Source organism: Papio anubis, chromosome 4 (assembly GCF_008728515.1).
Source record: "Papio anubis isolate 15944 chromosome 4, Panubis1.0, whole genome shotgun sequence".
NCBI lineage: Eukaryota > Metazoa > Chordata > Mammalia > Primates > Cercopithecidae > Papio > Papio anubis.
This window is the reverse complement of record NC_044979.1, coordinates 170,037,535-170,062,856: the sequence shown is the minus strand read 5'-3', so window position 1 is coordinate 170,062,856 and position 25,322 is coordinate 170,037,535. Positions and strand designations below refer to the sequence as shown.

General features: G+C 45.1%; 1 protein-coding gene across 4 annotated transcripts in view; it reads left to right on the top strand.

Annotated features, from left to right (window-relative positions):
• Positions 1-19,880, top strand: part of RCAN1 (regulator of calcineurin 1) — a 99,029-nt gene extending 79,149 nt beyond the window's left edge. Inside the window, exons 1-4 of one of the 4 annotated variants that reach the window (XM_009202292.2) lie at positions 8,715-9,636; positions 12,596-12,769; positions 14,631-14,790; positions 18,112-19,880. In XM_009202292.2, coding sequence (XP_009200556.1) covers positions 9,550-9,636; positions 12,596-12,769; positions 14,631-14,790; positions 18,112-18,284 — 594 coding nt within the window. In that variant the 5' untranslated portion in view covers positions 8,715-9,549 and the 3' untranslated portion in view covers positions 18,285-19,880. Of the gene's footprint in view, positions 1-8,714; positions 9,637-12,595; positions 12,770-14,630; positions 15,216-18,111 lie in introns of those variants that run through there. The other 3 variants (XM_003895522.5, XM_009202291.2, XM_009202290.4) reach the window with 3 other exon arrangements.
• Positions 19,881-25,322: the final 5,442 nt, after the last annotated feature.

Genomic DNA, 25,322 nt, shown 5'->3' with positions numbered 1-25,322 from the left:
TTGTCAAAATGCTGTATATTAAGTTCAACAATGTACCCTAAAACTTAAAGTATAATAAAAAAAAAAAAAAAAAGAAGAAGTTAGTGGGAATTTTGACCTAATTATCTCTACACTGAAATTAATCTTAAGAAAGCAATAAAACTAGATAAGTAAATTCAATAAATGTACCCTTTAACCAAATTTATTTCTTTTTTTTTTTTTTTTTTTTTTTTTTTTTTAGTAGAGACGGGGTTTCACTGTGCTAGCCAGGATGGTCTCGATCTCCTGACCTCGTGATCCGCCCGTCTCGGCCTCCCAAAGTGCTGGGATCCAAATTTATTTCTATATATTTTAATGAATTTAGTCATAGAAGTTGGTGACAATTGCTACAATTGTACCTACAGGCCCTTTATTTATAACAATTTAACTGAGAAAAAATGTCAAAGTGTTTTTTTAAATGATTTTATTATTTCAGATTTAGAATTCTTAATTGTCGTTCTCTGTAGTTGGAGAACCACACCTCCCTTATTTTCTCCAGGACATTCTGGTTAACACCTTCAAAGCCCATCAAAAAAAAAGGTTATGTGTTTTGCTTTATATTTTCTTTGAAATGTTTGCCCTTCCCTTGGCCAAGTAAATTTTACCAGTAAGAAAGCAATACTAAGAGAAATACACTCTTGAGCCCATCCTGATTTCCCTAAAAGTGAACAAAAATAGAAATTCCTTTAACGATATCAAGAAGAATGTTCTTCTGTTATCTTTCTTACACTTGCTTATCATGAAAAAGCCTAAAGAAAATTGGGAATTTAATCACACTATTGCTTAGACACATGGTCTCCAAATGTTTGGGATCATGAACCTCATTGGTAAAAGATTTTTTAGTCCATCTGCCAGTAAAGCATTTTATTTGTAAATTCTATACACATTTTCCTATATGCTGGATACTTTATGAAACATGCCCTAAAGACAGGTCCTTAAGGTGGACATGCATTCAGCTGAATCTGCTCTTCCTCTTGTCATGGAGTTGGTGCTGGAGACCTCTGCAGTGTACCCATTAGAAGAACCCTGAGTCTCTGCAGCATCCATGTGGTCGGGCCTCCTGGTCTCCACGTGATGGTGTGGACCAGTGCCTGGCATCCTGCTAGGCCCCCCACAGCAAGGACATGGGAAGCACATCCGGGAATGTGTCACCCACTGAGCACACATGTGGCCCTCGAGCACAGCGCTTCCCCTGAGGCCTGTGGGAAACGTCATCACAACCCTACACCACCTCCTGTGACCACAATGAATGGCCTGGCCTTTGCTCAAACCAAAGATGAAGGCTGCCCTTCAGTCTGTCACACCAGCAGCCATGGCCTTTTGATGCCCTGGTGAATTCTGGCTCTTGGCTTGCATCAGATGAGCCCCCACTGGTGCAGTTCTCTGAATTTCGGTGTCATTGACTTGCACAAGCTTTTATCTACATCTCTGGGGAGCTGCAGGACAAGCCATGTTGTCTTCATGAAGCTTTTGTTGTAGTAGGAAGATTGCCAAGTCCCAACATGACTATGATGCCAAGCAGACTATGGTGACAGCGGGAGGTGGGAGTCACCAGGTTAAAGGAGGGAGAGAACACTTAGTCGGGGGAAGCTCCTGGAGGAATGGACCTAATGATGGGCTTTAAAGGATGAACAAGAGTTCAACAGGCAGGGATGAGACAGGGAGGAGCTGGCTGAGGAGCGGTAGAAAGTAGGTACTGCAGAGGGGGTCCCTGGAGGAGATATGGACACATGGCTGGAGAAGAAGGTCCCACTGCCCCGCCTGCCCCAGCTGCTTCCTCACAGGCACCTTGCTTCCCCCTTGCCCCTTCACTGTATTCTGAACGCAGACATCAGAGTACTTCTGTAATATGGAAATCATGTCATGACAGACCATGCTAACCTTCTCCTAAACCCCCTTATAGCTCCCACTTCAGTAGAATACAAGCCAGGGTCTCTCCAATGGCTAAAGGTCTCTCTTGTCCTCATTCCCAACCACTTTCTCCGTGACCCTCCTCTGCAGCCACCCTGAGCCTCCTTGCTGGGCTTGCAGCATGCCAGCTTCTCCTGCCTCAGGGCCTCCACACCTACTGTTCCCTGGACCAGAATGCTGTTCCCCAGCATCCCACGGTTCACTCCCCTGCCTGCTTCAGGTCCTCATGCACTCACATGTCCCCTTCTCAAGGATGCCTTCCCTGGCCAGGCTTGCTTTCACCACTTTTCCATCTTGTCTGCCCCTCCACACTGCTCTGTTGCCCACACTCAAGGCTGTCTAAACATACTGTGGATTGTACCCATCTATCTTGTTTTGTGTCTTTTTTCCCCATCTGGAATGTAAGCTCCAAGAGGGCAGGGAGTTTTGTCTGTTTTGTTCATATTTGAATTCCTAGTACCTACAAACAGTGTTTACACGAATGAATAGGCCGGGCGCGGTGGCTCACGCCTATAATCCCAGCACTCTGGGAGGCCGAGACAGGCGGATCACGAGGTCAGGAGATCAAGACCATCCTGCCTAACCCGGTGAAACCCTGTCTCTACTAAAAAATACAAAAAACTAGCTGGGCGAGGTGGCGGGCGCCTGTAGTCTCAGCTACTCGGGAGGCTGAGGCAGGAGAATGGCGTGAACCCGGGAGGCAGAGCTTGCAGTGAGCCGAGATCCGGCCACTGCACTCCAGCCTGGGCAACAGAGCAAGACTCCGTCTCAAAACAAACAAACAAACAAACAAACAAACGAATGAATGAATGAATAAATGGAAAGATGCATGAATGAATATGAACCAGAAGGCTCAGGTTCAACTTCAAGAGCAAAGGGAAGTCATTGAAGGTTTGTTTTGTTTAAATATAGCATGTTACCTTTTATTTATTTAAAGTGGGGGAAATAAAATCATAACTGCTTTTATTTGATAAAGAAACCCCAAAATAATAAAAGTGAGTTTTAAAAAATGAGGTTACACCTAACAGGCAGAGTGAGAATGGAGTGGACAGGGACAGAGGTAGGAATAGCTTTCTCAGTGCATCCTATAAGGTTGGGCGCGGTGGCTCACGCCTGTAATCCCAGCACTTTGGGAGGCTGAGGAGGGCAGATCATGAGGTCAGGAGATCGAGACCATCCTGGTTAACATGGTGAAACCCCGTTTCTACTAAAAATACAAAAAACTAGCCGGGCGTGGTGGCTGGCGCCTGTAGTCCCAGCTACTCGGGAGGCTGAGGCGGGAGAATGGCGTGAACCTGGGAGGCGGAGCTTGCAGTGAGCTGAGATCACGCCACTGCACTCCAGCCTGGGTGACAGAGCAAGACTCCGTCTCAAAAAAAAAAGAAAAAAGTGTATTTTATTTTTTATCACATGACTGTGTTATCAAATTTTAAAAATATTTATTTAAATGAGACTGATCAGGTGGGCAGTGGGGGTTGGAATTTACAGTGGAGAAGGTAAGATCCAGGAAAACTATCCAAAGTTCTACTCATCTTAGTGGCAGGGTTTACACTTCATTCATCTATTCTTTTCTAGAGTATCTACAGTCATACCTGTCATGTAAAAGGCTATTCAGTATGTGCTGATCAAATGAATGGATATGTGAATGAGATGACATCTGTTGTCAAATGTATGAGTGACTCTTGTGTCAAAGAGGAACTGGTTTTTAGCTCTATGTGATCAAAGCAGAACCAGTGGATGACAGTGACAGGAAGAAAGACATCTGTTTGTTTCTTTAGCTGGCATTTTTGAGACTATTTTGCACCAGCACCAGGACTATCAAGTGGAGTAAGATGTGGCTCAAGCCATCAGGAGGTTCACAGTTTAGAACCAGAGTGTCATCACATAGGTGGTCACCTGCTGAAGTGAGCACGGTGCTAGAGACAGATGTAGGAAGTTTGGAGAGTGCTGAACAAACTTTGGACAAGGGTGCATGAGTGGGTTTGGGGTGACAAAAATTTTTTGCTTGGCCAAACTTGGGTCAAGTTTCTGAACTTTTTCCTAGGCTCACCTGTGCACTTCCTTACAAAACCCAGTTTTGGCAAAGAATCCCGCAAAGTCAGTTTAACAGGAGCACCCCCACCCTTCATATCTGATTGGGTTCTTCATCTTCTACCATCCCCCAGGTGATATCTGATCACCTGGGCCTGTCTTCAGGAAGAATCCTATTAGGTCAGTTTAGCCAGAGTCCTCTTTATCCTAAAGCTTCCTCTTAGTAATTTCCCACCACTAACCCTGACACTGCTCCTTGGCCATAAATTCCCACTTGCCATGCTGTATTCGGAGGTGAGCTCAATCTACCCCTGCCCCCAACCCCCACTGTAAGACCTGGTTGCGGTGGTCTCTACACCCATCGTGGCTTTCCTGAATAAAGTCTGCCTTGTCGGGCTTCAGCAGGCATCATTAAATAATATATATATTTTTTAACACAGGGGGTCATGGTTCGCTTCCTGGAGAACGACGTGCCTGCGCTCAATCTTAAAATAAAGAAGGAAAGGAAAGGGGAGAAGGAGGAATAATCCAGGGAGAGGGAGAGCAAGAGCAGAGGCTCGGGGAAGAGAAGAGGGGAGGTGTGAGGCACATAAGCCATTTGTCTTGGAGGAGCATAAAGATGAGAGCAGCACTGGCAGGATATGTGACAAGAAAGACACAAGACAACCTTGAACAGTCTGCCTGGGCTACAGCAGGAATGGTGCTTATCACTGAAGTTTATACAGCGGGAGAGGAACGTGACCGAGCTTGGTCGGTATCAGGGATTTTTATGTGTCAGACTCGCACACTAGGTTGGAGCGGTAAGACACGGGCCAAGCGAGGCCAGTTAGGAGGGTATTACAGTTGCTGAGGGCTGCCTGCAGCGCTATGCAAGGTGAAGGATGGGATAGAGAACCAGAGGACTTTCTGTGGACCTGCAGGACACATAGGAGGACATTCAAGGTGCCCTGGACCATCCAGAGAGATGGGGAAATAAGCTACAGTACCACAGGACATTGGCACTAGGCGGGCATAGTTCCTTGGAACAAGCGTGGAATCTGCAATCAAAAGCCCAGAGTGAATTCCAGCTTTCCTAAACGTAGTGTGCCACTCTGAACCTCAATATCTTTATCGATGAAATGGGAAATAGAAAGGCAGCTGACATGCTTTAGCCACCACCTGTGTTTCAGGCATTGTGCTAGGCACTTTGCCTCCATCACTAAATCAATCCTCTCCACAACTCTGCATTTGATATTCATCCCTCTTACAAGTTGAGAACAAGTACCCTCTCCTTAGTTAATAATGCCTTTTAGACCGCAAAGTGGTAAAGATGAGGAAGAGAGCAAACCCTGCGGTTTTGTTTTTGTTTTTGTTTTCTTGTATGGTAGCTTAGCCTGGGGAACAATGCTCCACATTCTATAGGGAACGGTTACACATATGAAGTAACAGTAAAACTATTTTACCACTTTGGGAGGTCGAGGCAGGTGGATCACGAGGTCAGGAGTTCGAGACCAGCCTGACCAACATGGTGAAACCCCGTCTCTACTAAAGATACAAAAATTAGCTGGGCGTGATGGCAGATGCCGGTAATCCCAACTACTTGGGAGACTGAGGCAGGAGAATGGCTTGAACCCAGGAGGCAGAGGTTGCAGTGAGCCGAGATCACGCCATGGCACTCCAGCCTGGGCGACAAGAGCAAAATAGTCTCAAAAAAAAAAAAAAAACAAAAACAAAAACAAAAAAACCCCACAACTATTTCACTATTGTAGAAGCAGAAAACTGAAATAAAATGTAATTGTTGTCATTTTCATTCACAAGAGAGCCTTTGCAAGTTGCCTCATTTTTTGCTCAGTGTTGGAAGTCAAAACTCAGTTTCTGTCTTTGGTCAGTTCATATTGTAGACAGCTTCACAGGGGGCACATTCTTGGTGCAGTTGTCAGCTCCTTAGAGTTAATAATGGATGTGCTGAAGTCATCCTAATGATGCTTTCAGAATGCTGTAATGGGAATGATGGAATTCATCATAAACCTTAATTTTTCCTCACTGAAAATAGAAACTTCCTAATGGAAACATGCTCTAACTGTTTGGAGCCAGAGGAGGCAAATGCAGGTTAAAGAGACTCATTTATGATTTGTATGGTGTGAATGGAAGAAATGCAAAGCATCTAAAGCTTTGAGTTGACTAAAACATTCATTTACTTTAACTTCTGGGTTCAGTTTTATCGTGTTGAGTGCAGTTTTTAGAATACTTCTCAAGAGCTCTAATGAGACTATATTAGTGCGTTTTTACACTGCTGATAAAGACATACCCAAGACTGGGAAGAAAAAGAGGTTTAATTGGACTTACAGTTCCACATGGCTGGGGAGGCCTCAGAATCATGGTGGGAGGTGAAAGGCACTTCTTACATGGTGGCAGCAAGGGAAAATGATGAGAAAGCAAAAGTGAAAACCCCTGATAAACCCATCAGATCTCATGAGACTTATTCACTATCATGAGAATAGCACAGGAAAGACTGACCCCCATGATTCAATTACCTCCCCCTGGATCCCTCCCACAACACGAAGGAATTCTGGGAGATACAATTCAAGCTGAGATTTTGGTGGGGACACAGCCAAACCGTATCAGAGGTCTTGCTGTGGGCACTGCTTTCTTCAGATCACTCACATTCAACCAGCAAGCAAGAATGAGGAATATACTTGCCTCCAAAACCACAAGGAATATACAAGTAGGAAAGTCAGCTTTTTAAATACTTGCTTTGGATCCGTTTTTATTCTCACTGGGGAGAATCACTATTTATAAAGTAAATTGATTTGCATAGGACCTTTAGAAATCCAAGTTCACATATAATAGACATGCAGTCAAAGACAGCCTTTCTTAGCAAGAATTGTCAGATGAGCAGATGAGGAGGCATTGACATGAGCATAAGGCAGTCTTACCTACGGGTACAGGGACAGGTGTCCCAGGAAACCCTGTGCTTTGCCCTTTTGGCCAACCAGAGTGTCCAGGTGCCACTGAGGATTCCTGCTACTCAACAAGACGCACTTTGGAAACTCAAATCTGCTCCATACCTCTCACGTTTTAGCCAAGGAAAACCAAGGTGGCAGATCCTAAGTGCCCTCCCCCTGTTCCAGGTCTCTGGTACAATTTGTGAACCAGTGTTTGTTTGCCAGAGAACATGCATTCCAGCCTCCCTACAAAATGGCAGCCACCATTTTAACCAGCTCTTACTCCTGATCTAAAAATAGAAGTGCTCAAATTTACTAAATTCAATTCAGGTAGATAGAACCGATCAATGCAAAGGCAGACACAGAATTACGTGTTTTGGGACAATCTAGTGAAAGATTTATCATTTCTATGAGCAAAGACAGTTGAACAATCTTCAAATACCTCACTGTTCTTTTTTTTTTTTTTTTTCCATCCATATAACGAAATCAAAATTGTAAATTTGGATGAGCCCACACTGTTGTCTCAGATGAACAGAGATGTTTAAGATTTGCCCACAAAATTGAGCTGGAACTTTGTGTTGTGATTTTAAAGGAAAAAGGAAGACAGTGAAATTAGTCTCTTGCGTCTAAATTAGCCTCTTCTGTCTCTTCTGATTGCCTTTTAATGAAATTTGCCCAGTTGCATGCCAGGAGAAGAGAAAAGGGGGAAACAAGAGTTGGAGATGGGGAGGGAACATCAGAGAAGTTCCAAGCCCCTCGGGAGGTGTGGAATGCGGGACTGTGTCTGCTGCCCCCACCTCTGTTTCCCCTTAGCCTCTCCTGCCCACCACCACAATCTTCATGTGCCTGCTGGACAGGCAAAGGCTCCCTGTACTGAAAATGCAGCACTGCAAGCACACACGCTCCCTCTCGAAGCCTCCTCCCGGATGACCACTTCCCCTTGGTGTTTGATGCATGTTGCACTGTTCCGTATTCTACACTTTTTTGGAATACATGCATTTATGTCTTTTCAGGTTGGGAGTTATGGATAATTTGGCAAAGCAGACACCGTAACTGGTTTCTTACATAACTCTACAGTTGGCAGCAAGGCACAGTGCATTGAAATTAAGCAACATTCACTCATCCAAGAGGACTTTGCTTTTCCTTTTTTGGAAGGCTAAATGCCCTCCTTTATTTTTTCCTCTTGCATGTATTTTAAATTATTGGCTGACTTTAATGATTCTTTGAGGTTAATTTTTAAATGTGAATGGCAGTATTCCATTTAACTTCTGGAAGCTTTAGAGCTGTCCCTGTGTGCCCCTAAATTAGAGAAAGCTTAAATAACTTGAGTGCTTTTAGGTGATAACAAAATTGGAGAGAGTGAGAAGAACATAGGACTCAGGCTGCCTTAGGGATCTAAACTGGTAAAATACTTAGAAGGTTCAAGAGTTGCAACCTTTTGGAAGAATTCGAGTCAGTCTTGCATCCCAGTGCACTTCTCCGAACCAGGCATCTTCCCTGCATCTTCCCTTTCAATTATAGTGTACATTCTTTCCATTTCTTCGTCCTTTCCTTTTTCTTTTAACATTTAGTTTATGAGTCTTTAAGCAGGACCTCTTAACCCATTTATGCCTAGTGTTCCATTATTGGAACGCTAAGCATGTGAGAGTTATTTATATCCTACTGCCCAAGGTCATCACCAAGGTCTAATGGCAAAAATTCAAAAAATTGCAACCTCTGGCATAAATGGGTTAATGCTTCTTTGCTCAGTTTCAAAGGCTAGGTTCTCTAAAGTGTTTTTGTATCCTTTGCCAGAATTCAGTAGTGCTTTGAAAATGATCAAAGTGTTGCATATTCCTAGTTCTCAAATTATAATAATAAAATTTTCAAATGAAAATCCTAGGAGTGTTTTAGGTTCTCTTTGCTCCATTCCACTGTGGAATACAAGTAGAAACTGGGACATTCATCCAATAAAATGTCATCGGAAAAAAAAATTTAACTACATTTCAAAATGATTCCTCTTTTTTTCCTTTAAAATTTTTATTGACCAAGACAGATTTCAAAATGTTTTCTCTAATACCCCGAAGTGAAACTTTGATTGAGGTTTTCAGGAAATTCCAGGGATCAAGTATGTCACCCGGACTTTGGTTTCCAGGTTTCCCAAAGCCTTGAAATTTCCCTACAGTCTAATTGCTGTTTACTGCCACAGACCTTCATCCTTTTTCTTTTGTAACATTTTCCATCTTAAGAAGGGTCGTCCCATTCGGCGGAGGAGCGTGTTGTCTGAGTAGCTGAATGGAATTACTACCAGTGGAAACTATGCTGCAAGAGGGGTTGATAAAGCAGCTGCGAAGCAAACCTCAGCTGTTTTTTCCATTCTCCCCAAGCAAAGTTAATTAGCATAGGGAAAATGACTAAGGTGTTGACGTCACCTCTTTCCAGTAGAAACTTACACTTTGTCCCTGTCTGCCTGCAAGCATGCAGGACTTGACTCAGGAATTTGCTGTCCAAACAGGATGCTGTGGAAGCTGCGCTTTTTTTTTTTTTTTTTTCCCAGGGAGTGGGGGCTGGTCCTCACTGCTTTATAAGCACCGGCTCAAGAAGGAACCTACAGCCTCTTGGAAAGGAATCTCACTAGGGGCTTGACTGCGTGGGTCCCTAGCGCTTTCACTGTTAAGAAAGCAAGATGCATTTTAGAAACTTTAACTACAGTTTTAGCTCCCTGATTGCCTGTGTGGCAAACAGTGATATCTTCAGCGAAAGTGAAACCAGGGTAAGGCTTCTAATATAACGTGATTTTCTTTAGTTTTCAAAGCATTATGCTAATTGGGACTACTAACTGAAATACTTGGGGGAATGTGGCTCTCTTGTGGGTTTGGGGGTTTTGAAAGAAATCCAAAGTCTTTTGAGCCTTGAAAATCAAAAGCTGTTGCCTGAGGAATTAACTGAGGAAGGAATTTCTAAAGATCTCAATATTTGACAACATCCAGGTCCCTGAACCAACTAACTAGGAAGGTGAGAGCTGGGCATCGTGTGCTTTTCATTCTGTGTATGTTATAAGTGAACTTTTCAGAAACTGGCTTCTTCTGACGGTGAACAGTGTTTTACTTTTACAGCCAGCATTGCGAATACTTTCGTATCGTCTTAGGAAATAAATGTTATAAAGATATTTGGATGTTTGTAGTAATTACAAGGGCCTGGCCTCAAGCTCCCAGACTTCTCTAATGAGAGAAAATGCAGCCAGAGCAAATAATAAAACTGGAGAAATTAAGCGTGAGATCAGTGTGCCTCCTGCGCAGCAGCTCTCTTTGATAGTGATTAATATAATGATTTTAATCAGTACACTTTTCTTCTTCATTTGACTAAAATGTTAAGTTTTTTTTATCAGCAGCTACCCAGCTATCTAACTGAACTTTAATAATATTGTATAGGAATGAATCCTGTATGTTCTATTTGAGAGGTGGTATTTGTGCATGGTGGTGTTATATGCTGTATACCCAAAGCCATATTGGGACATGCAAAGGTTTCTTTTTTAAAATCAAATGTGAGTCCATAATTGTATGTAATGCTTATGATCTGGCACCATTGTGTTTGGACTAGATCGCAGAGCACGTTCTATGTTTTTAAAGTCCTGCAAAGTGAGCGCACTTAGCATTAGCCTTATGTGAGTAAAATCACTGTTTTTTTTAAATGAAGTAGAGATGCCATCCGAAAGCTGTAATAACTGGATATCAGTTATTGGAACAAATGAGATTCATTTATAAGAGAATGGCATCATAGTCATCTAGATTTTAAAGATAATGTGAGTTCTCTTTTGTTCTGGTCCTAAGCCCTGAACCTGTATTCTAAAAATATTCTTCAAAGTCATCTCTCCCAAATTCTGAATCATAACTTCAAAACTAAACAGTAGGTCACAGGGCCTGTTGATGAGGTCAGACAAAATTCCAAATGTACGAAGACACAGTTTTGCCAGAAACTTGCCGGTGCTCAAGAGAGGTGGGGAAGAGAGTGAGAGGCGGCCAGATGAACTCCACTGTCCGCCAGCTCCGCGTTCCTTCGCACGTGCCTCTGCAGGATCCCTTGTGGGAAAGTCTCAGAAATGTTCATAAACTGAAGAAAAAGCCAGGGAATGCAAGGAGAGCAAGGTCGCATGTTGTTCCGACTGCCCCTTAACGACCTGCCTGGCAGGGACCGGCTACCCTGTTCCTTCCTACCCACAGCCCCAGCCCCAAGTGGAGCAGGCACCATCCACCCATGCCTCCCCGCGCTTGCCAGCAGTGAACATTCCTGAAGACACTCTCCTCTCTTATCCCGAATTCTCGCTCCCACTGCAGAAACACTGCCTTCCATAGGTTCTCCAAGGTCCTCAGTGAGCTCTGCTCGTGCTGCCTACCATCCACGCCCCGTGCCATCGCCTTCTTCCTGGCCAGCCCCTTCTGCCTTTCACACAGGCTCCCACAAACTGTCCTAAGTGTTTTTGCCTGGTAAAAAGATTCACAAAACCCGGCGACTAGAAGCCCATTCAGTCTTCCTTGGAGCTTTGACTGTCCACCAGTTAAACTCCCTCTCCGAGGAGTTGTGGTGGCCCCCAGCTGCCCCCACTGACATCCACACTCCAGGACCCAGCCCAGGGGGCTCTCCCCTGAGCAACCTGAGCTTGGAATCCCCCACTTCGGGCTTTGCATTCTAAGAGCTCATGACATCTCCTAATTCTCGCTAGCCCTATGGCACCAGAGCGAGGTGTGCATAGACATGAAAGCCAGGATGCCGAAAACGGTCCATTTGCAGAACATTAATTTTTAAACCAGTATCATTTTAGAGAGTTAAAAAGTAACAGACTTGAGATAAAAGCGATCGTGGAAATTTTAAAAATCTACTGATTTTAAGAAATGCAAAACTTTCTTTCAACTTTGTTATTTTTCAAGTATTTCTTTTTTTCAAATTAGCTGCAGTGTTTTTAAGCCTTAAAGAAATACTTCATATATACAACATTGCCCTGAGCTGAATGGCGGGGTTGGAGTTGGCTAGCCGGGAAAGGCTATAGGACAGAGAAATATAGGGGGGTAAGTGGGGGAAGGTCATAGGACAGAGAAACATGGGGAACAAATTACCAAGCTGTACCTCCCTGGAAAATGCTCATTCTACTTTTTTAAAAAGTTTGTTACCATAGTAGTGTCTATGTATTGGCAATTGTTCTGCTGATTAAATGAATGTAGTAAATCATACCTTCTTACCTTCTTGTAAAATATCTGCATTTGGACTAAAAGGCCATAGTCCCCTAAGAGGGGAAAGGCTTTTCTCTAAGAAGTTAGGAGTTCTTGAAAGGATTGATGATCCACTTCCTCAGTAAGAAATGTATTGAGGAGACCAGGCACAGTGGCTCACGCCTGTAATCCCAGCACTTTGGGAGGCTGAGGCGGGCGGATCACCTGAGGTCAGGAGTTCGAGACCAGCTTGGCCAACATGACAAAACCCTGTCTCTACTAAAAATACAAAAATTAGCCAGGTGTGCTGGCAGGCACCTGTAACCCCAGCTACTCTGGAGGCTGAGGCAGGAGAATCACTTGAACCTGGGAGGCAGAGGTTGCAGTGAGCCAAGACTGCGCCACTGCACTCCAGCCTGGGTGACACAGCAAGATTCTGTCTCAAAAAAAAAATGTAATGACATCATCTAGTCAAGGGTCATATGCAGGTAAATTTCAACTCCTTTTATTTTTATTGTTATTTTTCAGGCCAAATTTGAGTCCCTCTTTAGGACGTATGACAAGGATATCACCTTTCAGTATTTTAAGAGCTTCAAACGAGTCAGAATAAACTTCAGCAACCCCTTCTCCGCAGCAGATGCCAGGCTCCAGCTGCATAAGACTGAGTTTCTGGGAAAGGAAATGAAGTTATATTTTGCTCAGGTGAGTTGGGTTCGTTGCTATGCATGCTTCTCCCTCCTCCCTCACTCCCTTTTATAAAGCATCTTGTATGTCGCTTATGTTATATGCTGACCGGAAACTCTAAGACTTCATCTTAGATGAAGAGAAAGGCAAAATTCCTAATCGGAATATTCAGTGCCTCACTTGTGTTAAGAAGATATCAAGGTGCATTTGAAAGCAGCGTTAGAAATCGCCCCTGACCTTCCTGGGTTGATAATGATGGGGGAAAGAAAGCCTTCCCTGTTCACTGGGGAGCTTACAGGGTGCAGCAGGGTGGGCGTGGCTATGCAAATACCCTAAGATTTGGGCAGCAGGTTTCCATGGATTTGCTCTTGGGTTGGAGCTAACGACCCACTCCAGACTGAGCACAACCAGAGTGGTTCCCAGCTCATGTGATGCTGGGGGCACTCAGCAGAGAAAGAGGAGTCTGCAGAAGATGCCTGCAAATCAGCCCAGGACTGCTAGGTCTGGCTTGAAAGGAAAACAGGGGATAACCAGACTGGGCGCATATGCTAAGAAACCCTCCAGTTGGCAAGGTTCCCAGCCGCAGGGTACCCATAGTAGGGAGAGGGGTAGCTGGGGCTGGGCTTGCTTCTTCTCCTGCCCACTACCATTTCGACCCTTCTCTGGGGAACTTAGGACAGGTGACCCACCTTCAAGGCAGCTCCCGGAGTTCCATCTGATGTCCTTAGGGGCTGACGGATTGTCAGGGAAGGGGAAAGGAGCTTCTAGAATGCGGCTCCTCGGTAAAGCGAGTCCCCCTCAGGCTCTGAGCACCCCCCGCCCTCCCCCCGCACACACATACCTTGCTGGGGTGGGAGAGGACCCTGTCCAGAGGCTTCCCACAGAGGGAGGAAGCTCATCTGACTCCATGCCAGAGAGTCAAAGTGTCTTTTCTTCCCCAAAGTGCGGACAGGGAACTTGCTGGGCCCTTCAAGTATAAATAAGGCATTTGGGATCCTCGCTGCACCCCTGACCTTTCTGCCCTGGGAGGCATAGGCCGAGCTTTGACCTTGGGTGCCTAGGGCTTCCTCTGTGAGTACACTCCTTTCTGCACTGGATGAGATTTTATGCAAATAATTACTTACTACTCCTCTGACCTTTTCTGATTGTAAAACAATGCATATTCGTTGTGAAAAGTTGGGGAGGGCAATCTGGAAGTGCAGAGAAAACCTACACCGCGCAGCTTGTGATGTGTGTAAGAGCTCTCTGGACAGCCCTCTCATCACGGGTCAGCATTTCTAAAACCAAACTAGGATCATAGGGTATCGTTCCTTATTGTTAGTTTTTAAAGTCTTCTGGGAGGTGGCTTTTTTTTTTCTGGCATCTGATCTGGAGTCCCCAGGAGGGAGTCACAGGGCCACCGCTGGGTGGGGAACCCTAGGGGCAGATGGAGCCCTGGCTCCCTGTCCTTGAGAAGCTGTGTCCTCTCAGAACTGTTGCTTAGGCTTTGAACTTTCAGAGTGTGCCTCTGTGGTGTGAGGAGCGGGGAGAAATTGATTCCAAGAGCCCTCCTGACCTCAGTGACAGTGACTTTAATTTTCCACGTATACTAAAGTCACCTCTGCTGATCTTCTGGTCAAGCGTAATTATTTGCAGTCCCTGTGCCTGTGACTCCCACAGCCCTGGGAGGAGGCTGTCATCCTATCTGCGCCATAAGCAGAGTTCAGATGTCCTTTTGCCCTCCCCGTTACAGACCATCTTACAATTGGTCCTGGAATCGCACCTGTCCGGACGCCTGGACATTGACCCGCCCATCTCCTGGAAGCTGGCGTTAGGTGCTGCTGCCTCACTGCAGTTCTTCCCTGGCAACAACTGACCTGTGCTTGTTTTCTCTCCTCAGACTTTACACATAGGAAGCTCACACCTGGCTCCGCCAAATCCAGACAAGCAGTTTCTGATCTCCCCTCCCGCCTCTCCGCCGGTGGGATGGAAGCAAGTGGAAGATGCGACCCCAGTCATAAACTATGATCTCTTATATGCCATCTCCAAGCTGGGGCCAGGTAAGCAGGGCCCTCGGGTGGGAGGGAGGCAGGGGGAGACACAGCTGCTCCCCTGCACTGGGGAGCAGTACCCCCACTACCCCTGTAGCTCTCGTGAGCCCATGCAGGCATGTTTTGTGAGCTTCTCTGTATTCTTCTGCACCACGGTCCCTTGTGCTGGGAGCACGCCTGCCTCTTGGCGCCACCTGCAATGTTAGACTGGGGCTGATCGTGGGGACCCTGCATGACGCCCCCCTAACCCCCCACAGTGTCCCAGGAATCCATTCTTGTGTCCACTGAGCACAGCCTGCCTGGGAGACCTGAGCCCAGGCCCCAGGTCCTGTCGCTCCAGATAGGGATAAGTGATTGGACTTTGGAAAGGGAAAATCGATGCCCCCTTTAAGAAATGTTATTTTTAATCAAGGTAAATTCACCCTTTCCTGTGATTCTCACCTGGCCTTCTTAAAGGAAAAGGGAAGGAGAACCATAGGCCATGGTGAGGGAAGGGCCGCGGCCAGGCTGCCCTACCCCAGGGCCCGTGGGCTGGTCCCCTACAGGGCTTGCCAAAGAAAGAGGAGGTTCCCATCCTCTGGAGGGACAACGGTGTGAGCACTGCGGGGAGCGGGTAGGTTCCTCAGGCTGTTTGTCCAAAATGTGGGCCTTACCTGGTGGACTTGCAAGCAGTAGATGAGATCATCGAGTGAAAGGCGCTTCAATCAGCGCCTGGCTCACAGTGTTCAATGCAGGTTTTTTTGAAAACCATAAAATGTTGGTGGTTCCTGCCCTGTCCACTAGGGTTTGGGTGAGGAGGCAGGTGTGAGGGAGAGTCCTGGGGTGAAGAGGTTTGAGCCTTCTCCTGCTCTGTCCGTGGAGCAAGTCGAATAAATGCTGAGACCATCAGCTCCTCGTTTCTCCTTGACCAGCAATCTGATGTTCCCTTGGGTTGAGGGTTTTGTTTTCTTGGACCATCAGCAGTTTCATATTGAAAAGATTACGTTTCTGAAAACATTGCCCAAACGGAAATTCCCTCTGTGGGATAAAGCAAGAGTCACATTACTTACTGCTAATTGTGGTGTGAAGGTCAAGATCCGAAATGGCCATTCTGAGGAAGTATGTGCTCCCCCTACGGCAGCTCCTGGCCAGGGGGCATGAGCATGGCTGAGGGTGTGGCGTCTTCCCCTAGGTTAGGGATGGGAGGAAACAGGGTCTCCACTTGCAAAGAGGTTTTGTCAACGGTTCCAGAGGCAAATGCTGTTAATAAAAATTCTTCATACTCCAGAATCTACCACTTCCTTCACCGAGGGCTTACTGGAGAAGGCTTTTTAGGAAATAGATGTAATAAAATCAGTTTGTCCTTGGTTCACTTAATAGTGAGCTTGAGTGAGATTTCATATTTCACCTGTGCTTTTCAACCAACAGGATTGTGGAGATTTTGCAAATTATGGTCCTAGCTTTCTGGATTTTGGCTGATTAGTAGGTAGATAAGAGACTTGCAAAGAGGTAGATTTGTAAGAGGCTCTTAACCAACATTTTCAGCAATCCATCTGACTTCCCATGCCTGAATTCTGTCTCTCAGAGAGCTGAAGCTCCTTTACCTTTTTCAGTGCAGTTATAATAACATTTCAGTCCCACGTGTGATAGAGAAAAGACCACCACCTTCCTTATAAGTAAAAGTATCTTCCAAGTTTAGAGGAATAACCAGTGTGGCTGGAGGTAGGAAGCTCTGCTGGGCCACTCTTGCCCGGTGGAAATCAGTCATGTGATGGGCACACAGTGGTTGATGAGGTGCCTCCTCGCTTAGCTGAACTGCAAATAAATCCCAAGCACAGGCCAGGCCGGGTGACTCACACCTGTAATCCCAGCACTTTGGAAGGCTGAGGCAGGCGGATCACAAGGTCAGGAGATCAAGACCATCGTGGCCAACATGGTGAAACCCTGTCTCTACTAAAAATACAAAAATTAGCTGAGTATGGTGTTATGCGCCTGTAGTCCCAGCTACTTGGGAGGCTGAGGCAGGAGAATCACTTGAACCCAGGAGGCAGAGGTTGCAGTGAGCTAAGATCTTGTTACTGCACTCCAGCGTGGGCAACAGAGCGAGATTCTGTCTCCAAAAAAAAAAAAAAAAACACAAACAAACAAAAAAAAAAAACAGAAAGAGAGAGAGAAAGAAAGAGAGAGAGAGAAGAAAAGAAAAGAAAAGAAAAGAAAAGAAAAGAAAAAAGAAATCCCAAGCACAAAGCCCTGAAGGAAAACTCACCTTGAGGCCACACCCTGTGGGTGTAGCAGGTTGAAGCAAACCTCCTGCCCCTATTTCAGATCCCTGCCCAGCATCACACCAGTAACAATGGAGCCTCAATTCTTACACATCTTTCTAGGTGACATGGGTTGGACAAGCATGTGGTGAGCCGGGTTCTCAGTGCCTCGGGCACTCACTCATGCTGTTAGCTCCATGAAGTCAATACCTTTACCATCTCCTTTACCAAGAAGGGAACTGAGGTGCACAGGGAAGCAGAATAAAGTGCCTATGAGCCCTGGGTACTAAAGAGCCAGGCTCAGAGCTGCGTTCACGAGCACCAGAGATGCACACTCTTCCTGTGGCCAGAGCGGCACCCCAACGGGAGGCCCCAGCCCCTTCATTCTACATTGCCGGGTTTTTCAGTTGCAGAAAGCTCACCCTACCCTTGCTGGATCAGAGTGACCTGAAATTGGCCAACCTGGTAGAACTCAGGCTGACACAGAACAGCAGGGCACTCCTGGTCCCGGGGATTAGAAGTTGTTCTAAGGAAAGGATGCCGAGGTCAAAAACGTTCCCAGAGCGCCTGGCTCCGTGCAGCCACCCCTGCGCCTGCTGCAGGGCCTCCGTGACTCCCTTCCTGGGCGTGCACTGCGACCCTCCAACAGGAGCCCCACGAGGGAGGCCCAGGATTCTGTTTCCAAATGCGCTTCTTCATCCATCTTTTTCCTGAACCGAAGTTTCTCACGTTCACACTTGAGGAAATGCTGACGGAAGGGGAGTTCTCTGGGTAGTTTAGATGTCTGGTGGACACGCGAAGTGTAACTAGAAAATGAGAAGTATAACTAGAAAAATTCCTTCTATACTTTTCATGTGCCTGGACTCCCAGAATGTTTGACTAAAAACAGAGCCATGCACAGTGGAAATATCTCTTTTTCTGAATGAGCTAGCAAAGATTTACAAACCCAAAATATATCTGGCTGCGTCTCTCAGCCCAATCGAATGGTCACGAGCAGCTGGCCCAGCAGAGCCCTGAATGCTCTTTTATGTTTGCCTTTTGACTCCCAAGGACTTGTCGGAGTGACCCTGCAATTATTTTCTTTCCTTAGGGGAAAAGTATGAATTGCACGCAGCGACTGACACCACTCCCAGCGTGGTGGTCCACGTATGTGAGAGTGATCAAGAGAAGGAGGAAGAAGAGGAAATGGAAAGAATGAAGAGACCCAAGCCAAAAATTATCCAGACCAGGAGGCCGGAGTACACGCCGATCCACCTCAGCTGAACTGGCACGCGACGAGGACGCATTCCAAATTACTCACGGGAGGAATCTTTTACTGTGGAGGTGGCTGGTCACGACTTCTTCAGAGGTGGCAGCCGAGATCGGGGTGGCAGAAATCCCAGTTCATGTTGCTCAGAAGAGAATCAAGGCCATGTCCCCTTGTTCTAATGCTGCACACCAGTTACTGTTCATGGCACCCGGGAATGACTTGGGCCAATCACTGAGTTTGTGGTGATCGCACAAGGACATTTGGGACTGTCTTGAGAAAACCGATAATGATAGTGTTTTGTACTTGTTCTTTTCTGGTAGGTTCTGTCTGTGCCAAGGGCAGGTTGATCAGTGGGCTCAGGAGAGAGCTTCCTGTTTCTAAGCAGCCTGCAGGGCCACTCTCTACTGGTAGGAAGAGGTACCACAGGAAGCCGCCTAGTGCAGAGAGGTTGTGAAAACAGCAGCAATGCAATGTGGAAATTGTAGCGTTTCCTTTCTTCCCTCATGTTCTCATGTTTGTGCATGTATATTACTGATTTTCAAGACTAACCTCTGTTCGTATATAAAGTTAAACCATTGTTGTTTTACTTATTTTGGGAAGCCAGGAAAGCGTTTGGAAAATGTATCACCTTTCCCAGATTCTAGGATTCTCGACTCTCTTTGCAACAGCACTCGCTTGCAGAACTCTCCGGGAATACATTCACTCGGCATCCTCAACTGTGCAACGTATAACTTGTGCTTTTGCAAAAGAAGTTGATCTGAAATTCCTCTGTAGAGTTTAGCTTATACAATTCACAGAATAGCAGTTTCACTGCCAACTTTTAGTGGGTGAGAAATTTTAGTTGAGGTGTTTGGGGATGGACCTCAGTTTCTGTAATTTCTTTTATGTGGTGGTTTCTATACATGAATCATAGCCAAAAACTTTTTGGGAAACTGTTGGCTGAGATAGTTGGTTTTTTACCCCACTAAGACATCAAGATACACTTGTAAATAAAGCTGATAGCATATATTCATGCCTGTTGTACACTTGGGTGAAAAGTATGGCGGTGGGAGACTAAGATATATTAACCTACCTGTGAATCGTATGTTGTAGAAAAAGCTGTTCCCATGTCTAACAGGACTTGAATTCAAAGCATGTCAAGTGGATAGTAGATCTGTGGCGATATGAGAGGGATGCAGTGCCTTTCCCCGTTAATTCCTGATGGAATTGTTATACTAGGTTAACATTTGTAATTTTTTTCTGGTTGTAATGTGTATGTCTGGTAAATAGGGATTATATTTTGGCCTTACAATACCATAACAAAGTTTGTCATTTTGAAATACCTAATGCCAAGTAACAATGCATGCTTTGGCAATTTGGAAGATGGTTTTTTCTTTGAGAAGCCAATATGTTTGCATTAAATGCTTTGATTGTTCATATCAAGAAATCGATTGAACGTTCTCAAACCCTGTTTACGGTACTTGGTAAAAGGGAGCCTGTTCGGGAGAGACCATTGCATCGCTGTCCAAGTGTTTCTAGTTAAGTGCTTTTAAACTGGAGAGGCTAACCTCAAAATATTTTTTTTAACTGCATTCTATAATAAATGGGCACAGTATGCTCCTTACAGAAAAGTTGTCATTTTATTTCTAGAATAAATCTGTGAACCTTTTAAATTCTGCAGTTTAAAAGGCTTTTAAACCTTTTTAAACATTTTAAATTCAGGAGGACACATGCCTTTGTCAATTTGAGCTTGGAAACTGCTGATTCTGTGCTGTGGTTCACAGAGGGTCCACCACACTAAGAATGCGTCACTTGCAAAAGAAGAAAATGGATAAAACTGAAATCAGAACTTTGAGTATTTCCTTTGTACAGGTAGATGCTACTATGATGAAACCCCTGTTCATCAGCACCTCCACAAAACAGCAATCGTTTTGGTCATTTGAAGAGCTTCTTTTCTATTAGAAAAGATGTCCATGGAAGATGCTAAGTTATAAAAGCCAGTTCTCTTCGGAAGATACATCTGTAAGCCTTCTGTTTAATCTCTGGCAGCTTTTTCCCTGAAACTCTCCTTTCAAATGGTGGTGACCTTCCTGGGAAGCCCACAAAGGCCTAAGTAACCCAGTGTTTATTTGCCAAAATCTAGGAAATGACATTAATCCTGACCGTCATTAGCATTAGGCATTTATCTATGAAAAGTCACATGCTACCTTTTTTCCCTTTCTTGAGAACCATCATCCTGTCATTTCCAAGAGCATTTGCACATTTTCAAGCCATATATATTCAAGGTTTAATCGTGCTGGAAAATCCACACTTCAATCAAGTTGGTCAAATCTGATTATTGGACAGATTCAGGCATTGACCCCCCCTAAGGACAGGCAGGAAATATTTCCAAATAGAGACTCTCAGCAGGTCCCCTTAGATAAAGGAGGGAAAAATCAGCAATCCCACTGCCGGTGAAGCCAATAGACCTTAGAATTGAAACACAAGTCAAGGAGCAGGCTCACTCAGGACACCCTATTTCTTTTGAGTTGTTCTGTGGCAGCCTCAGCTGAAATTGTAAAACCAATAATGCATGAAGTTTCTGGTTCCCAGGCTGGTAGACCTGAAAGTCACTGAATCATGAATGTGCCTAGGACCCATGCATTGCTTTGTAGGAGAGGGGTTCAGTAAAATGTGAAACGACCGACATTCAACAGGCAGAATCATGCAGGATGCACACGTGGCCATTGATTGAAAGTGTTTCTTCAGCAGGCTTTGATAGAATATATTACTAATGTGATGGGAAACAGCTTAGGGCCATGCAAGAAAAGAAAGTCAGCCCCTGGAAACGAGTGACTAAATCAAAGCGAAGGGCAGTAGATGGAGAGGGGCCCAGCAATTCACGGAGCAATTCAGATGCAGGCTATAAACATTGATTTCAAGTCAGCAGGCATTTAGGATTTTACATTTCCAGAATATTGTGTGTGAATTGCTGCCCACAGGAGATTTGGGTTTTCAGAGAGTTTTAATTTTATGTGAAATGTACAGAACTCACTACAAAGTAAATCGATTTTCTCATACGTTAAATTGCAGGAGATTAAAAGCACTCTATGGACATGTTATGACCAAAAGTCATAGAAAGCCGAAGTCTGTCACACTTCACAGTGCCCGCAGAACCCGCGGAAAGTGTGCCTGGGTACCATAGGTGCATATCCAGTAACATTCACCCAAAGGTCAGCAACTCAGGTGGAAACTGCATACATAATTACCCTAAAAATTATTCAGGAAGAAGGTCCACTACAAGTAACAAGTACTCTTCCCTCCTGCTTCTCTGGCCTCTTGATTCTAAAGTAGAACATGGAGGAAACTTTTCAAGTATATCAACAATCCTTAATTCACATCTGAAATTCTCACTCCATGACTCACCAAAAGTTACACGGCAATCAGGTAGATGGATTTGCTTCTCACATACCTCATTTTCTTCCACAATCCTTCCCTGCTGTTCGTGAAATGTCATTTCAATCATAGCTATGTTTATGAAAGACAGACGGAAATTATTCACAAGTGATTGAGGTACGCTGCCTGGGCCCACCGTTTCTCCTTCTGTCAGGATTCTGATGAGGGACTTGGTGACCCTTCTACACAGCGAACGAGTGCCAAGTAGATGCAGTGGCCACTGCTCAAATCCCTCTTTCAAGAGTGTCAGGGCCTTCCTGGCTGACATTTGTACTCTGGCAGCGCAGAATTTTCAGTGTTTTTAACTTACCGTGTTATTTCTTTTCTCCGCCTAGAAAATTATCTCACTGTCCCAGCCTGGCCTTGCTAACCCCACAATGAGACCCACAGTGTCCTGCTCACCCTGTTCAAATTACCAGCAGCTACCTCTGTGCCCAGCCACAGAACACGTTTCGAGGGGCTGATTTTCTTTCCTTGCATGGCCCTAAGCTGTTTCTCATCAGATTAGTCATATATTCTATCAAAACCCATTGAAAAAACACTTTCAATCAGTGGCAAAGCGTGCATTCTGCACATTTCTGCCTGTTGAATGTCGGTCGTTTCACATTTTACTGAACCCCTCTCCTACAAAACAATGTGTGGGTCCTGGGTATGTTCATGACACAGTGACTTTCAAACCCATCAGCCTGGGAACCCAGAAACTTTGTGCATTATTGGTTTCACAATAAGCGTTATTGAAACGATTGACTCTTTAATATTTCTCCTGCAGGTGTCCATTAGGAATGTCTCTTCCCCCTGAGAATCACTGCCAGTTACTCCCGCTGGGTCTCCCATCATGCCCCCTTCTTTTCCATTGTATGGCATATTTTCTTTTTTATCATAATTGTTAAGTTGTTTGTCTTCCCTGTTGAGGCATAATTTGGGTAGAAGTGGGATTCCTGGTAGCCAGTGACTCATAGTAGACATTCAACATGCAAGTGGATTGGATAGATGGAAGGACAGATGGATAGATGGAAAGACAGATGGATGGATGGATGGATGGATGGATGGATGGATGGATGGATGGATGGGGATTTGGGAGGAAGAGGAGTGAGCAGGCACCGAAAAGAATAGACGAATAATGAGGCTTGTTCCCTCTCCCTAGTCAGAAGGGCCAGTAAGCAGCTTAGAGCTTTAATCCCACAAATTGTCAGGCAGCTGGTGCAAGAGCAGTGAGAGAGAGAGAGAGAGAGAGAGAGAGAGAGACCCTGTGGTAAGTTATGGTCATCAGTGAGAAAGAAAAAAAAAAAACCTTTGTTTCAAAACTCTCCTCAAAACAGATGATTGACTGGAGGGTGCGGCACAAAGGAACTTGTCAGGTGACGGAGACATTCTGTGTCTGGACAGAGCGATGCAGGAAGCTGGGTAAAGACACCGTCATGGTAACAGCTGTATACATCTGTTGAAAACTCATCAAACTTATAATAATTAGAAAGGGTACATTTTGCTTCATGTAAAGTATGCCTCAATAAAGTGTATTTGATTTTAAAATCAGGATAAAGGAAAAAAACATTTATCCTGGATAATGGGCAGGAATTGGGGAGAAGGTCTTAATTGTCATCATATCGTTTTTAAAACATTTTTCAAATGTGTAATGCTTTGATGACATTCTTAAGACACATTATACAGCAAGGCAAAGCAGCATCCCAAATGAGAGAATGAACATTCTAATAAATATTTTCTGTAAGACACTGATATGTCTATGACTATTTGCTAAATTTAAAAATCAACTTGGACCATATTTACTCCCTTAAAGTCTAATAGACGACTAATTTCTTATATGTTCAGAACCAATATGTTGCTACTTTAAGAACAGCATACATAGGTACGCTCGGCCCTCTGTGTCTAAGGCTTCTGCATCTGTGGATTCAACCAACCATGGACTGAAAATATTCCAAAAATAAAATAAAATTAATGAAACAACAATAAAAATAAAACAAATAAAAAATGCCAGGTAGCAACTACTTACAAAACATTTACAGAGTATTAAGTGTTAGAAGTAATCAAGAGATTATTTAAATCACCATCTATGATTGGCTGATATGCCTAGGTTATGTGCAAATACTGTGCCACTATATATAAAGAACTTGAACACTCACAAATTTTGGTATCTGCAGGGGATTCTGGAACCAACCCCCATGGATACCAAGAGATGACTATATATAAAATACTGAAAGAGGCACGGAGAGTGATTTTCAGGCCTCTACCTAAAGCCCTGAATATTAGAAATTACTGAATTTCTTCTCAAGAAGGAAATTACGCCATACACCAGTGTTGCCACACACCCAGAGAACAAGATGACCCGACGCCCCAGCCTGGTCATGCCACATGAGCTGAGCAGTGGGTGGGCCACTGAGCCAGTGACAGAAATCACAAATTACAAAACATCAGAGTCCTTTCTGGAAATAAGTCTTCCTCTCCAGGGAGCAACACATTTGACACTTGACTGGGATACACTACCGGATGCTCCAAGGGTAATGGTTCTCAAGAAGGCAGAAGCGATGGTGACCAACAGACCTCCTTAAAGGCTCAGACGCTGGAGACCTTCCTACTCCTCTCGACCATGCTAGGATGACTACAGCAGAGTCCCTGAGTCCTTTGATGCAAGGGTCCAGGTGAGTTCGAAGGAGAGCCATACAAGGCCGGGCAGACAGACCCATGGTGATGGCTGTCCACGCTGTTCAAGGGAATTCTAGATTCAGGCCATGTGGCAAGGTCACCTTGAGGGACATGCTTTGCTGTAAGCTCAGCTCAAGTGTGTCTGAACCCTCCTCACTTCTTCCAACTGCAGAAGCACATGGAGAAGGGGGAGAAAGGGTTTTCCGCCTCCTAAAATGAGGGCAGCGTGGTGAAGAGCCTCATCATGCCCCACCCAGGTCCCGTGTGCAGGGCAGGGCAGTGCCTGTTTAGCAGGCCAGACCTCAAACTGCTGCTCTGTAGGATGTCAGGGCCTCACACGCAGGCTCCTATCAGCTGGCTGTCTTGGCAAGAGGGCCCTGGTACAGCACTGTCTTCATCAGAGAAAATCACACCCTGCATAATTTGTAACAGACAGAAATGCATGTGGCTCATGGTTCTGGAGACTGGGAAGCCCAGGATTAAGGGGCCACATCTGGCAAAGGCCTTCTTGCCACGACAGGGTGGACAGCATCACATGGTTGTGGAAGGAGGGGTGGGCGGGGAGGGGAGAGAGAGAGAGAGAGAGAGAGAGAGAGAACAAGAGAGAGAGAATCCATTCATAAGGGTGGAGCCCTTATGACTAAACATGTCCCATTAGGTCCCACCTCCCAACACTGTTGCTTTGGGGATTAAGTTTCCAACAGGTTTTTTTCAAACCTTAGCAACCACCAAACAGACAAACCCTTCGGCCTGTCCTGGAGGGCGTTGAGTGGCATGGCCTGGAGCTCACCCAGGGGAACCGTGCTCAGGAGGAGGAGACCAGAAGTTCTGAGAAGTTCCTAAGACCACCTGAAGAGAAGGAGCCTGCTGCCAATGGTGTGGACACCGCAGTGTGCTTGAGGAGCCTTCAGAAACGAGAACGGGTAGGAAAAGGGGGTTGCACAGACCCTTTCCTCAGTGAGGCACCCTCTGCTCCCACT